General features: G+C 42.1%; 1 protein-coding gene across 2 annotated transcripts in view; it reads right to left on the reverse strand.

The window, feature by feature from the left end:
• The window catches only part of JADE2 (jade family PHD finger 2), a 385,478-nt gene that overhangs the window by 111,508 nt on the left and 257,820 nt on the right, over positions 1–16,150 (reverse strand). For both annotated transcript variants that reach the window (XM_068277917.1, XM_068277916.1), the window contains exon 6: positions 9,485–9,696. In XM_068277917.1, coding sequence (XP_068134018.1) covers positions 9,485–9,696 — 212 coding nt within the window. The remainder of the gene's footprint in view (positions 1–9,484; positions 9,697–16,150) is intronic.

The following is a 16,150-nucleotide window of genomic DNA, read 5'->3' on the forward strand; positions in this document are numbered from 1 at the left end:
TTCGGATCCACTTGAACGGTTTACAATGGATACATACTGAGGTGACAAAGAGACCCCTGGTAGTTAGTCTAGTTCAGGTAAACCAGCCACTCCCTGGTCACGATAATTTGGTCCCAATCACTAATTTGTAAGAAATAGGGGTCCCAGTGGAAAGCTCTATCCATTAAAGGACAACTGAAGTGAGAGGGATATGGATGCTGCCATATTTATCTCCTTATAAGTAATACCAGTTGCCTGGCTGTCCTGTTGATCCTCTGCCTCTAATACTTTTAGTCATATACCCTTAACAAACATTTGCATACGAGGTGTTTCTGACATTATTGTCCGATCTGACAAGATAAGCTGCATGCTTGTTTCTGGTGTTATTCAGACACTACTGCAGCCAAATAGATCAGCAGGGCTGCCAGGCAACTGGTATTGTTTAAAATGAAATAAATATGACAGCCTCCATATACCTCTCACTTCAGTTGTCCTTTAAATAAACTCTAAAATTGCACATCAGAATGCTTGACTGCTGGACCTTAGGCACAGCACCAGCTACTGCCTCCACTAGCGCAACTTTACTAAACCTATTCAGCTGGTGGCATTGATAGTGTTTCCCACTTGGACCTGTTTCTTACAAATTAGTGGTCCTGCCCAAATTGCCTGAAGCTGGGAGCCATCATAGTTGGTCTATAAGGTTCCCTGCTGGATCATCTCAAATACACCATCTCCGGCCGCTGTGATGAGAACTAAAACACACGGTATCCCAGATAGGAAACGCTACTAACACCCTGTAGAACTCTGGGAAACAACCGAATAAATGTATTTCTGCCATAAATGTTCATTTGTCCTTTAAATATGTATGGACGCTTAGGTGCGGCTTCTGCTATTCATCAAGCTTATTGAAGAAAAACACAGAGCTTTGCAGTAGCCAAGTCCTGCAAGTGACATAAAATTGTACTTTAAATGACACTGGTAACTCTTTGGAACAAATGATTAAGCATTAGGGTCAGGTGTTTTAAATTTAATGTAATTACAATCCATTAATTTAAAAAGATGTTCTGTAATGGACTATGAATTCATTGCATAAAGGACAGAAAAGCAGAGCCACATCAATTCAGTGTCTGGTTTAATATTATTAAAATAATACATCAAGCTGAATTTTGAAAACTATCAAGGTCAAGGTAAATGAGAAGTCAAGGAAGTAGTTGCTAATTTATTCAACAGTAAAAAACTGTAGATAATGAGCAGAAAAAAATGGATAAATAGAAGAATGCATAAATGTTCACATGCATATCTTTCATTGTAACAAAGCTGCTAAGCTCAACAAACTGAACAAGGTAATAAAAATATAAGCAGTTTATTCTGCGCCAACCATTGCGTTCTCAAGTCCCAGCAAAAACTGGCCTAGCTGATGTGGTGGACATCAACTCATCAATGTATGTAAGGTGTGCTTTAAAGAGAAACCGTAACCAAGAATTCAACTTCATCCCAATCAGTAGCTGATACCCCCTTTCCCGTGAGAAATCTTTTCCTTTTCTCAAACTGATCATCAGGGGGCTCTGTATGGCTGATATTGTGGTGAAACCCCTCCCACAGTGTGATGTCAGGACCCTGGTTCTGACATCACACAGTGGGAACCTTGTTGCATTGTGGGAAATAACAGCAGTTTCCAACTGCCAAAAAAAGCAAGCAGCATCTCCTTCCACTGACATCACCTGCCAGCAGTAAAAATGTCACCATGTGATAAATGTCAGTACGTAAATCTGGGAGAGGAAAGATTTTACAATGGGCAAACACTGACTAAATCATTTATACATAATTATTGTAAAAATGAAGCACTTTTTAAAATTACATTCCTTTCACTGGAGATCCTCTTTAAGATCCTTGTTCCTACATACAAGTTTCAATATGCAAACATAACATTAGCTATGTTACTGTATACGGACTTAGTTTCAGAATTATATCTTACTTCTTTTTTTACCAGCATGGGTCAATCAGACATTAGCACATCTGACGGAAAGTCATAATCTGTTTCTATGTCGTTTATATTCACAAAAGATATGAAAACTTTAATGCTTGGCCTATTTTATGTGCTTTGGCAAAAGCTAAAGTGTGGGTATAGCAAAGAAAGGGCACCCCTGGGCTGAAGTAACATGGGCAACCAAATCCCCATCCATGTGACCATGCTAGAGCCTAGTGACTGGGCAAGAGTCAATCTTGGGGTGCAGCCTGACAGACTACTGGGAAATAGTGCTGCAGGCCAAACCTGTAGCAATGGTGTGGGAAGTAACACTATAGATTGGTAACTGTTAGGACAGTACCCTATGGCTATGTTTTGCACTAGCTACCTCATTTATTACACTGGAGTCTGATTAACTTTAACCACCTGAGCAATACGGATGAGCTCAGCTCGTCCAGTAACGCCGCGGTGGATTGCTCAGGCCCTGGTGGGCCAATTTGCATGATTTTTTTTCAAACACGCAGCTAGCACTTTGCTAGCTGCGTGTTTGTTCCGATCACCGCCAATCCGCCGCTACCCGCCGCGAAAGAGGGCACCCCCCCCCCAACCCCGCAGACCCCTTGCGCAGCCTCGCCAATCACCCCCAGGCTGCGCTATGGGGTGGATCGGGACTCCCCTTGACGTCATGACATCATTCCGATTGTCGCCATGGTGACGAGGGAAGCCCATACCGGAAATCCTGTTCAGAATGGGATTTCCTGTTGGGTATGATCGCCGGCGGCGATCGGAGGGGTGGGAGGGATGCCGCAGGGAGGAGGGGAATCATGTAGCTAATCCTAGCCTAGTTACGTGATAAAAAAAAAAAGTTAGGTAAAAAAAACCTCCTGCGGCCGTGCGCCGCAAATAATCAGAATGCTAGGAAGGTTTTAAAGGGTACACTTTGTGATTAAAGAGGAGCATAGTCCTGTTATCGAGGGTCCCGGGGAGTGAGTGGGGACCAGAGGACAGCATGGGAAGCCACTGAAAGATCCAGAAGCTTCTCTGTCCTTGGTTAAGTATTTACTTTAACTGTGATTCCTCGAGTTCAAAACATCCGTAAATCTTGGGCAAATAAAAAGCTAACTTTAAAGGGTACCTGCGACAAAATAGATACGAAAAAATGATACTTACCTGGGCCTTCCTCCAAACCCATATACATCATTGCCTCTCTTGCCATCTTCCCTGGCCACTCCGTTTGTCTGCAATCCCGCCCAGTATTAGCGATCCAGTCGCGGTGCGGGATGGGACACGTGACGTAGTGTACCTTGACTGGAGCCCTAACAATGGGCAAGCTTGCAGACGAACGGAGCGGCCCGGGGAGGATGGAAAGGGAGGCAATGGTATACATAGAACTGAAGGAAGCATTAGGTAAGTATCTTTTACGTACTTCGTCTCAGGTTCTCTTTGCGGTGAAATCTTAACTTTAAGGGTCAACTAGAAAGCGTACTGGTTGAGAGTGTTGCCTTTGATGTAGGATTTGTCCAGGCTTCAAATCCAGGCTCAAGCCAGTAAGTAAATCAGTAAGGAGTCTTTGGCCAAGGCTCCCTAATGATCCTGGTTGCTCTAAAGGGCTGCAAGTCCGCCAGGAGAATAGTGTGTTATAAATGTTGACAAGTGTCTTGCTATTTTTATGTGTGCCTTTAGTATATAACTTCGTTCTGCATAAATACATTTTTTCAGAGCATTAAAATATATCTGGGAAAAAAATGCAGATGTCCCCTCTTAAACTAGGGTAGGATAATGCATGAAGTATTTATAACTTTTCTCTTATTAAGTGTTACATTTTTCTGAGGACATAAAGAGTTGACATTTTTCTGGCCAAAAAGCGTCTTATTTATGATCGCCAGAGCATAGGCGATTAGCTCCTAACTGTGCTTAAAAGTGGCCAATAACAAGTCTAATGTAAGATGAATAAGGCCTTTTCAATGGCTCGACGTGGTAACTATGGCGCACCAGAAGTCATCGAAGTGAGAGGTAAATATCTGTACAAGTTAATGCAGGCTAACCGGCACACTATCGTAGAGCAAGATCACATCCAAATGTGTCAAAAGTTACTGTGCAGTGTGCAATAAACCCTGTTGCAAATGAGGCTGTGGTGGCGAGGGCTGTTGACTTCTTCCAAGCTCTCGAATGTTCGTCACAAACAACAACTACAATTTGCACAAGAGTGATGAAGATGGACTCACACTGACTGTCATAGGGTTACCTTCATGTGATGTATTGAGCTTTGAATTCCTCAGACCCTAACCAAATCAGGCACATTTGGGACCACTTTGTGTAGCATGTGTGACGGCTGAATCAAGCCCCATGCACCCATCAGTAACGGTTTTGGTCATGCACCATGACAGTGCTAAAGGCATAGCGTCATATAAACTATATGGGGTCCAGTTATGGAATCAAAATTTGATGCACAACAACTGAATTGAATGCCAAGCAGTTTCAGCTAAAGCATTTAAAATTTTGGGATACATAAAAAGGGAAATACAAACTCATATAATACTACTACCGCTATATATACATTATGCTAATACAATAACATGGATGGATTTCATGCTCATCTGTGCCCTGGATTTCATGTCTCTGTGCCATGAATCTTGTAAGCTTTAGTTAGAAAGCATTTTTTTTACTGTATTAAAAATTGCACTATCAGAGGCACCTTTTCTACTGTATGTTTACTATTACAAGGTCTGTACAAAGGACAAGAGGGCATGAACTACATATGGAAGGAAGGAGATTTTACCATTTGTTTAGACAACACTAAGTAGTTATGTCATTCTAGATCTGCAACTAAAGCCTATTTTCACCATCCAAAAGCCCTCCTATATTCCCATGTTGTTCCCACATCATCACATCTTCCTGTCATGTCTCTGGCCATCATTCGTCATTGAAATACTGCTGGAAGTTTTCATAAGGTTCCCTGTTGTAATGGTTATTCCTCATCTGAAATCAGTGGTTCAAGCAACATGTCCTGTACTAGAAGTCACTGCAGAAGGCTAGGATGTTTGCGATGACACAGAGGCCCGATAGAGGCCTAAACAAAAAGTTTCAGTGTGACATCACTGATAGAACTTTGAAGGTCTCATGAAAATTGAGTGGGAGATTGGGGTCCCACATCAGTGGGCGTAACAATGACCCCTGCCATCGCAAGGGGGGGGGGCCTCCTCCTCCCTCTCCTCAACCAAAAGTGCAGTCAATTAGCAAAATAAAACTCCCCTTTTGCTCACAAAAACCATCCCTGCCACCTCCTCCCGCCATGCAGAGTAGCGAGTAACAGGAGCGTGTTATTTTTTTCCTGCTTCCAGATGCTGCTTCACAGCAGAACACTTCCTGCCGCCAATCGCCGGCTCCCGATCATGTGACCCGCATGGGGTTCGGGACCCATGCTATCATTTTGCTGGGGGCCCTATTAAGTCTAGTTACGCCCCTGCTATGTACAATGCTCCTTTAATATAAACATAAACAACTACTGGGCCTTGAGAGTTCATACTGTTATGTACATTCCGTATTCAGTAAACAACATGATTATTTACATAAACTCAAGCAGTTCATTGAACACAACCTTTCAGAGCTCAGAAGGCTATGAAGCTGTGGTTTCAATGCTCAATATGTGAAATAACTTCTATACGCCTTTCAAATGCAGCTATGCTTGCACTGTACTAATAATAAAGTATGTATTGAAAATGTATAGCCTAAGCTATGAATGGTTCTCTTTAATTTGCTCCTATGCAGTGAACCAGGGCATTACTCTTCCACTTAACAGAGCAGGTCAGACACTCTTCATGTGGAAGTAGTGAAGGCGTATGGAGGACCCGTAGGCAGACACCGTAAAAGTCATTGCTATTGTGACCATTGTAATTTCATTTGATTTTTTTCCCCTCAAAAAGCAGCAATCCACCCACATACACTGAAGCAATGATCGCTTAAAAAGGCACAAGGATTTACTTTGAACTCTACTTGAATCAGAGTGCAATTGAACTGACTGAGCAGCCAGTGAATGTCAGCGGTGGAAATGTCAAGCTTTGTAAAACACTAGTAAACTGATGAACATTAAATTCCGCTGAAAGCTGAATTTTTCTCCGCCGCGGAGCAAGAATATCCTGCGCTCGGTTATTTACCTTTTTATTTATTTATTATTTAGCTTTGAAGGAATCATTTTGCAACCTTTAGAAGGCATAAATGGGTTTGGTGAAATAATGGAAATGGAATTCTCAAAATTGTTTTTAACGATCGCTAAGCCTGACAATCTTGTCTAAAAGTCTACTGTAATAGCATATAGTGCATGTAGTCAAAAGAAGGGATGATCAATGGGATACAAACATTTCCGAGTTTATGCAGGATTATGTACATTTGTATGCAAATATATGCAGCTTTAAAGTGGACAAATCAATTTAAACATCGGTGGGACTTGATTGGTCCATTTTCAAGCTGCATACATTTGCAAACAAATTTACATAATCCCACCTAACGACAGATGGAGTTCTCAAGCAGATTGACACTCCATGAAACAGTTTAATCGGGCAAATTTCCCAACTGGGCATAGTTTCAAATACGCAGCTTTCTGAACTCCTCTACCTATAAGTCAAAATCTCTTAGAAGACTTTACGAACTTGAAAACAAGACTCCTTAACACAGGTCCTCATCTCCATTCTATATCCAGGTTATATGATTGGCTATCTACTCCGACCTCCAAACTATCCTCCCTTACCAAACTAAATGGGAAACATCGCTCACAGAAGGGCAGTGGCAGAATATTTGGACATTAAACCACAAAGGATCTCTAAATGTCACCACTCAGGAACAAGGATATAAGATCCTCACTCAATGGTACAGAACCCCAGCCATCCTATCTAAACATGCCCCAGGGGTACAAGATGTTTGTTGGAGATGTGGCTCTTCAGGAGCTAACATATTCCACATATTTTGGCAGTGCCCAAAACTATCCACTTTCTGGACACAGGTCCATAAATGGACAGAGAAAATCTCCTCTGAGAAAGTCACAAAGACTCCAGAATTCTTCCTACTTCATTCAGGCCCATTTCCATTAAATTTTTATAAAAAGTCCATCCTTATACACTTCGTGAATGCTGCCCGTGCCACAATACCTTTCCTATGGAAACAACAAGACCCTCCTACTGTTACCCAATGGCTACATAGATTAGACAAAATAGCTCAAATGGAAGAAATCATTCTTCTATCACAAGATAGGACAGAACAATTCACACTTACCTGGGCAGGATGGGAGCTATTCAAATACTCAGATGAATATAAAGCTCTGATGGCATAAGACCTCCACCCCCCGCCCCGCTATTGGTTTCGAGATAAACTGAACATATTGGTAATCTGATAATTTTTCCCTCGCCCCCCCCTTCTCTACCCTCGCCCCCCCCCCCTTTTTTTTCCTTCTTATTCTACTGCACTTTCTTCTCTTTTCTCTCTTCTCTCTCTTCTCTTCCATTCCAACCCCTCTTTAAAGGACAAGAGAAACTGGTCTAATTAAACCTCACTCATTTAGACACAATAAAGGGAAAGGCTTTGTATATATATATATATATATATATATATATATATATATATATATATATATATATATATATATATATATAGGATGCTGTAAACCTTTGCACTTGTTTGATATGCTAAGTTTGATGTTTAAAGAGTAACTGTCAGGCTGCAGAAGCTAATTTAAACCTCTATTCTCCTGTGTTAAACAGTTTAGAAGGAAGCCCAAAAGCCATTAGTGAAGATAAAAATCTCAGTTACCTTTGATGTGTGCTTATCAGTAAGGCTGTTAAAACCCAAGAGGACGCAAGCCGCATACTATACTGCAAAGCATTCTGGGGCCCTCCCCTCGGCTGCTAATGAGAGGTTACAGCAGCTTGTAATCAGTCCAGCGCGTAGCACTGATAAATCTCCGGGCAGAGTACACTGCAGGAGTCAGCTATTGTTCCTAGCCACATGGCTCATTAATATTCACTGCACACTGTGTTGTTCAAGTATGAGCTTATCTGTGATCAGGAAGCAGGCAGGACATGACCACACATTTGACAGAAAAACATGGAGCCTGCCATGAGCTGTCAGGAGCATCTATCTCTGCATATACTATATACAAATTCTGTGAAATCCAAACGTGGACAGTGAAATGCATATGTAATGTAAGTACAGCCAATCTTTAGCTACTGATATATGTGTTTATTTTCTCTGAGACCTTATACCTAACAGCTCCTCTTTAAATACTTCAACAGTTTTGGATGTTACATGTTTTATAACTGCTGTACTAAGAAATGTCCTTTCAATAAAGCTTTAGATGTTAAAAAAAAAAAAATTACATAAGCCTACATGAACTCTGAAATATAGTTTCCCTTTGCTAGACTTCTCTCCTCTTATCACTGTGTAGTTTGGTTCCCTTTACCAGCAGTCTGAACTAGTATACTATATTAACAATCCCACCTAATCCTATGTGCAACAGCTTTATATGTGCATTATCTGCCATCAACACATAAGGTCTGATTACCCCTTCCTGTAATAAATCTTTTCCTCTCCTTCCTAAACCTAATCTGCAGATACAGTAATAGGTCACAGATATGCCATTATGATGTTGCACACAGAATGGAGGGCATTAGGATCGGTCAGTTGAAGAGAACCACCATGGAGTTGCAAATGTCTCCTCCCGGTGTTATGGTTTCCTGCCACTTCCCAAAAACATGCTGGTAGGTTAACTGGTTTCACCAACAATGGCCCTAGACCAGGCATGGGCAAACTTGGCCCTCCAGCTGTTAAGGAACTACAAGTCTCACAATGCATTGCAGGAGTCTGACAGCCACAGTCATGACTCATAAAGGCAAATTAATTGTGGGACTTGTAGTTCTGTAACAGCTGGAGGGCCGAGTTTGCCCATGCCTGCCCTAGACTGTGGTAGACTTTGACATACTGTGCAAATCATTGTGGGAAGATGTGTAATATAATGTAACTGAAAGTGCACCCGAGGCATCACAAAGTTAAAGTAAATACTTACCCAAGAAGTTAAAAGCCTCTGGCTCCTATAGTGGGCTTCTCCCCCATTCTTTGGTTCCCCATTGCTGAGTGCAGACCCCAAGAAGATTGCAAACAAGGGCTTGTTGGTAATCACATCGGGCCACGCACCTCTTCAGACACAAGCGTGGCCATATTGCACCTGTGCAATTACGGCGCTTGAGCAGTAAGCAGGAGACGCTCATGCAGGCAACGGCGGGTGCAGCAGGGCCAAAATAGTGTTAGTTATGTTAGTGATGTTAAGGAGGGTCCCGTCAAGTGACAGAGGACCGGAGGACAGTGTGGGAGGCCTCTGAAGGCTCTAGAAGCTTCCCTGTCCTTGAGCAAGTATTTACTTTTTTAACTTTGTGATGCCTCTTTCAGGAAAACAACCGTAAACTGTGGTTTATAGAAAAGCTACTAAATATATGTAGTAAATTTTATGATGGTCAAAATGAAAAGGAATTTACATGCATAAGAACTTCCATGTACCTGGTGAACGCAGACGTTGCATTTATCACAGAAGACCATCTCATTCCCATCCTCCCCTTCCGGTGACCGGCAAACATCACAGACTACATCTTCATCGTACTCAATCCCAAGTCCCTCCTCCGTGTCAATGGCAACATTCATGTTCTCTTGACAAAGGATTTCCAACTCTTCCAAAATCTTCTCCAAGGTCAGCTCATCTAGTGGTGGCATCTCTGTCAACAAGAGGAGAATAAATCAGTAAGTAATAAGTATTAAGGGGTATATTAAAAATGAGGCATGGCCGCCCAATTTCCAACACTATACATTTTGCCATCTAAATCATGGCATTCTGAAATAGATTGCAATAGGATTTCCTGGTAAATACAGTGGCTTGCAAAAGTATTCAGCCCCACAGAAGTTTTCCACATTTTGTCACATTGCTGCCACAAACATAAATCAGACATTGCCTGCTGAGTGCTAATGACTAAATATCTGGGCACCTGTGTGTAATCTAATGTCAGTACAAATACAGCTGCTCTGTGACGGCCTCATTGGGTTGTCTAAGAGAATACTGGGAGCAACACCACCATGAAGTCCAAAGAACACACCAGACAGGTCAGGGATAAAGTTATTGAGAAATTTAGAGCAGGCTTAGGCTACAAAAAGATTTCCAAAGCCTTGAACATCCCACGGAGCACTGTTCAAGCGATCATTCAGAAATGGAAGGAGTATGGCACAACTGTAAACCTACCAAAACAAGGTTGTCCACCTAAACTCATAAGCCGAACAAGGAGAGCGCTGATCAGAAATGCAGTCAAGAGGCCCATGGTGACTCTGGACGAGATGCAGAGATCTACAGCTCAGGTGGGGGAATCTGTCAATAGGACAACTATGAGTCGTGCACTGCACAAAGTTGGCCTTTATGGAAGAGTGTCAAGAAGAAAGCCATTGTAACAGAAAAGCATAAGAAGTCCTGTTTGCAGTTTGCCACAAGCCATGTGGGGGACAAAGCAAACATGTGGAAGAAGGTGCTCTGGTCCGATAAGACCAAAATTTAACTTTTTGACCAAAATGCAAAACGCTATGTGTGGTGGAAAACTAACACTGCACATCACTCTGAACACACCATCCCCACTGTCAAATATGGTGGTGGCAGCATCATGCTCTGGGGGTGCTTCTCTTTAGCAGGGACAGGGAAGCTGGTCAGAGTCGATGGGAAGATGGATGGAGCCAAATACAGGGCAATCTTAGAAGAAAACCTCTTGGAGTCTGCAAAAGACTTGAGACTGGGGCGGAGGTTCACCTTCCAGCAGGACAACAACCCTAAACATAAAGCCAGGGCAACAATGGAATGGTTTAAAACAAAACATATCCAAGTGTTAGAATGGCCCAGTCAAAGTCCAGATCTAAATCCAATCGAGAATCTGTGGCAAAAGCTGTCCATCTAATCTGACTGAGCTGGAGCTGTTTTGCAAAGAAGAATGGGCAAGGATTTCAGTCTCTAGATGTGCAAAGCTGGTAGAGACATACCCTAAAAGACTGGCAGCTGTAATTGCAGCAAAAGGTGGTTCTACAAAGTATTGACTAAGGGGGCTGAATAATTACGCACACCCCACTTTAAAGTTATTTATTTGTAAAAAAAATGTTTGGAATCATGTATAATTTTCGTTCCACTTCTCACATGTACACCACTTTGTATTGGTCTTTCACGTGGAATTCCAATAAGATTGATTTAGGTTTGTGGCAGTAATGTGACAAAATGTGGAAAACTTCAAGGGGGCCAAATACTTTTGCAAGCTACTGTACTGTATGTATTAGCTCATCAACCAAGTTTAACTGGTTCATCGCTGTAGAAAAACACTAACAGCTGATTGGACAGTGGTTGCCGCTTTAGATGAGCAAGTGTTAGATATGGGATAAGTGTTGCCATAGGAAACCTACAAATTGTGTAGCTGTGCCTGACTGTGGCTGTCTACCTATCCATGCACACTGCAGACTACTAGTGCCTCTCTAGTCCCTGTGGGCAGAAAGTTCTTACAATTGCTCACCATCTACTTCCTGTAAACTACAAGTCTGCATCCTCAAAGAGATTATAGGTTTTCAACTGTAATGTAGGGTTGCTGGAAAATGCAGTCTGGCATGTCTCACTCTTTATACTTTGGGTGTCACATGGTCACACCTAAATGACTTTAGCTGATTCCAAGTACGTGATGTTTGGATTGGAATTTACCAAACACTTGGTCCATAAAACAAGTATTTTGTCTGCTTCTATACTCATATACTGGTATAGTCACTAATCCCCGATTGTTAGAACTTGTCCTGTCCAATTTTAGAGTTAGCTGAAACGAAACTCCAAGTCGTAGACCTGTAATGTTAAAAGCGGCCCTGAACTCAGAGCTTCCTCTCTACTCTAAAATTTACGCGACAGCATAATAAACTTTAAAGAAAAACATTTCTTTGTTACAGCTGATACAAATCCTGCAATAACTCTGCAGTGTGTACTTCCTGCTTTCATGCAAGCAAACAGTGTTAACATCCTTCCCTTACAAATTAGCTGCTCAGCCGTGGCAGAGGAGATTTCTGAGCTGACACAGCTGAGAGATCAAATTACGGTGGTGTCTAGTCACCGATGAGGGGTAATTAGACAGGCTAAACTCTCTAAATACATACAGCGTACATTTCTCTGTTTTCCTTCTGTCATGTGCAAAAGTTCAGGTCCAGTTTAATGCTCAATGTGGAACCTGCAGCACTCCAAAAATAACCTAAAACACGCCCTATGGGAGCAGAAGGGCTGACATAGTAACCTGTAAACATTTTGGCTCAAGAAGTTTTTTTTTTGTGTTGAATGTTGAGCTAAAGTTTTTACAGCTTACTATAGCAACCAAAGTAACCAAAGTGGCTAGCAGCTGTCTTTCTTAAAATGTGGTCAATAGCTCTTAGCTGCTATGGCAACCCTTCTGCTCCCGATGGGCAGAAGACAACGTTACACAATTGGCTATATTCAGGTGGTCCCACACAGTGCACTTAATGTATACTGGTCCCTGGAGAACTGGACAGTACTCATAGAGGGGCTAAGTAATGAGGAGAGATAAATGAACAAAAGTGCTGCAATTGATCTCAGTAACTTAATTTCTAACACGCAAATATGAAAATGTTTTATCACAATGCACTGTAAAGCTGCATACTCACTAGTTTGTTTCCACTAGTAGCGGTGTCAACACAGATTCAGAAGCAGCCTATTGATTTTAATAGGGTGTCATTCACAAGTGGAAATGGGCCTTCACTCATGTACCTAAAGGATACCCGAAGTGACATGATGAGATAGGCATGTGTATGTACAGTGCCTAACACACAAATAACTATGCTGTGTTCCTTTTTTTCTTTCTTTGCCTGAAAGAGTTAAATATCAGGTATGTAAGTGGCTGACTCAGTCCTGCCTCAGACAGGAAGTGACTACAGTGTGACCCTCACTGACAAGAAATTCCCCTTTTTTATCTCTTTCTTGCTCTCAGAAGCCATTTTCGGCTAGGCAGGTGTTTTATAGTTGGAATTTCTTATCAGCGAGGGTCACACTGTAGTCACTTCCTGTCAGGACCGAGTCAGCCACTTACATACCTGATATTTAACTCTTTCAGACAGAGAAAGAAAAAAAAGGAACACAGCATAGTTATTTGTATGCTAGGCACTGTACATACACATGTCTATCTCATCATGTCACTTCGGGTATCCTTTAAAGGTCTACTTCGCCCTATCTTTATATGCACATATCCAAACTCATCCCTCTATCACATCATTACCAACATGATTTGAGGAAAGAGGAAGAGCTTGGAGGAGAGTGCCTGTACACACCTTCAATAACTGTTGCCTGTAGAGATCAGAACCTGATCCCTAGATTGACAATCCCATGCTTGAGCAGCAGAACAGGTCAGCCGAGTGGCATTTTCTGCTGATAAAGCGCACGATGGAGCGGCTTCCGACAAGCAGGGTGAGAAGTGGAGCAATGTGCTCAGGCAGTGCAGTCATGCTGGATCTTTAACATACCTCAGGGGGATGGACACCTGCACCCACAATAGATTCTTGGCTTTTTATGCTGTGTCTGATTCGTGAATAAAGCTTTTTGGACTTTTCTAACCTAGGCATGTGCTGACTTGATCCATACCACAGTTTTCAAGTGCCATGGTTTACAGCACCTTCAATCAGGTGGAGAGGTAGAGCAGTGTTTCTTCTTTACTTTATTCTTTAGCTTCTTAGCTGAGAGTTTAACCCTTTGTGGTTAGCACTTCAGCCGCCGCTCAGGGTCTATCTCCTTGCTCAGTGTATATAAAGTTCGGCACTAGTCTAGTTTAGGGGACCCATCAGGAAACCTCATAGGAAAATTCAATTTATGTGACTATAGGTGGAGATCACCCTCTTGTACTGCTAGATTTCAAATAGGTTGCAGTTAACAACGCCCACACTATTTGGCCAATCACAATGTTTTGTGCTGTGGAGGGGGTGGCTTGATTGAAGAACTGTTCACCATGTAGTTTTCTGCTGGGTCACCTAAACTAGACTAGAACCAAAAGTTTTTAACCCTTCCCACACCCTTCCAAGAACCTTTATAAAATTATTAAAAAGAAGAGCAGTAAAAGACTGGGTTCTTATCACACATAGGACATGGTGGTGAGAGGTACACTTCTTTTAAAACACATTAGGAGTCTGTGTGTAGGATTAAATGCTTTCTTGCAAACCGAGGATGAAGATTATGAGACTCTGCCGAGCTGCAGTGTGGATTACAAGGAGTTAATACTCAGCAACAGAGGGAGGAGGCGGGTGAGGTCAGGAGATCTGGTCTATGCTGAGGAAGAAGTGCTGCTCACTAGGTGACAGCTGACAGCTTTGTGAAAGGATCCTGGTCATGTGACCATGTTTTCCAAATGGAATATCTCTGCAATAGCTACATTAATAAAGCGGATCTGAGATGAAAAACTATAACAAGTAACTTGTCTATATATCTTATCTAAAGTTTAGATATCTAGCTGCAAACGGCTTCAAAAGTTTATAATTATTTATTTCTGTGATACAATGAGGGCAGCCATGTTCTGTTTGTCACATTGTCACAGGCTGAGGATGCCATCAGCTTGCCTGTGAGTAAGTTCAGCCCCCTCTCCTCCTCCCCTCTACCTCTGAAATTAATGGCTAGTAACCTCCTCCTCCTCCTGCCCAGATTAAGCTCCCATAAGCCCTTGCTACAGTGTCAAGGCACAAAAGGAGCTGTGGACGAGGCTTGTTTAGTTTATAGGGAATTCGAGTATTAAAACAAGAAAAAGAATTTGGCTTGAGGAATGCCTTATAAACTATATGAAAGGAACACAATTATGCAATGAGTAAAAGTTTATCTCGGATCATTGAGTGGGTATTGGCATAGTTCCCTATTCACCTATATGAACTATAAAAAAAATCTCAGACAATGAACCAGGGCTTTAACTTGAATTCTAACTGATGCCATTAAATATTTAAAAGTGGCACTTCTTGGGTCTAATAAAAGTATCAATATGTTATAAGCACAATGGAGAGAGCACGGCGAATAAAATAACATAAGCCACTTCCTTGGGAACATTATTTGTGAGCTTCTACTGTGAAAAATATTTCTGTCCTCTGGCGTTTCAGATTTGTCACAATAAATGGAGACAGAGAGGAGCAGTAATCACAGCAGACATGTTAAAATAACTTCTGTGCCTCCAAAATAGCTCCATAAAAAACAGGATACTGTTTAACATGGAAGGGATGAAATCACTAAATAAATTCAGCCGGCAGCTTTACTTCTGTTCCTTGCAGCTGCAGAGCAGCCAGTGCGTAATACTGAACATCTTCACATGGCTGTGCCGATACCCCCTCTCACAGGTGACAGGCAGAGAAAACAGCATTACTACTCAATAGAAAACCTGTGAGGTAAAAAAAGAGAGACAAACAGAGATACTTACCATGGTAGAGGGAAATCTCTGGATCCTCCAGAGGTTTCCACAATCTCCTTCCGCCTCGCTGCACTCCCGTATAATGAGCATGGCCGTACTGTGTAGGCTAGTTTGTGCCTGCGCAGTAGGACGGAGCCGCCATAACGAGCTAGTGTGCAGATGCGAGCCATTTGCGAAGTGTGGCTGAGCTTGTCAAGGAGGAGGATGGGGAAGCTTCTGGATTATATAGAAGCTTCTCTCTACCTAGGCAAGTACCCATTTGGGGCACATTTTCTCACTACAGGTTTCGTTGGAAGATTTTTCAGCAAATTACTACCGTATATACTCGCATGCAAGCCGAATTTTTGAACCCAAAAAAGTATCCCAAAAGTGGGGGTCTCGGCTTGCATGCCGAATTTTTGACCCCAAAAAAGTGGCCAAAAAGTGGGGGTCTCGGCTTGCATGCGAGTCAATCTGCCAGCCTGCCATGCTTGCGTCTGGTCTTACCTGTTTCTGTGCCCCCAAGCAGACAAGCAGATTTGCTCTCTCACCTGTGCCAGCTGACTGACATGGCAGATAAGCCCATTTAAAAGGCACAGGATGTTAACAAGGTCTTCTTCCATGAAAGCAGGAAGTAGAAACTGCAGATTTATTGCAGGGTTTGTATGAGCTATAACAAAGACATTTTTTTCTTTAACGTTTACCCTATTATGTTGTTGCATATCTTTTAGAGGTGAGATGAAGTTCTGAGTTC

The sequence above is a fragment of the Hyperolius riggenbachi genome, chromosome 3, assembly GCF_040937935.1.
Source record: "Hyperolius riggenbachi isolate aHypRig1 chromosome 3, aHypRig1.pri, whole genome shotgun sequence".
Classification (NCBI taxonomy): Eukaryota; Metazoa; Chordata; class Amphibia; order Anura; family Hyperoliidae; genus Hyperolius; species Hyperolius riggenbachi.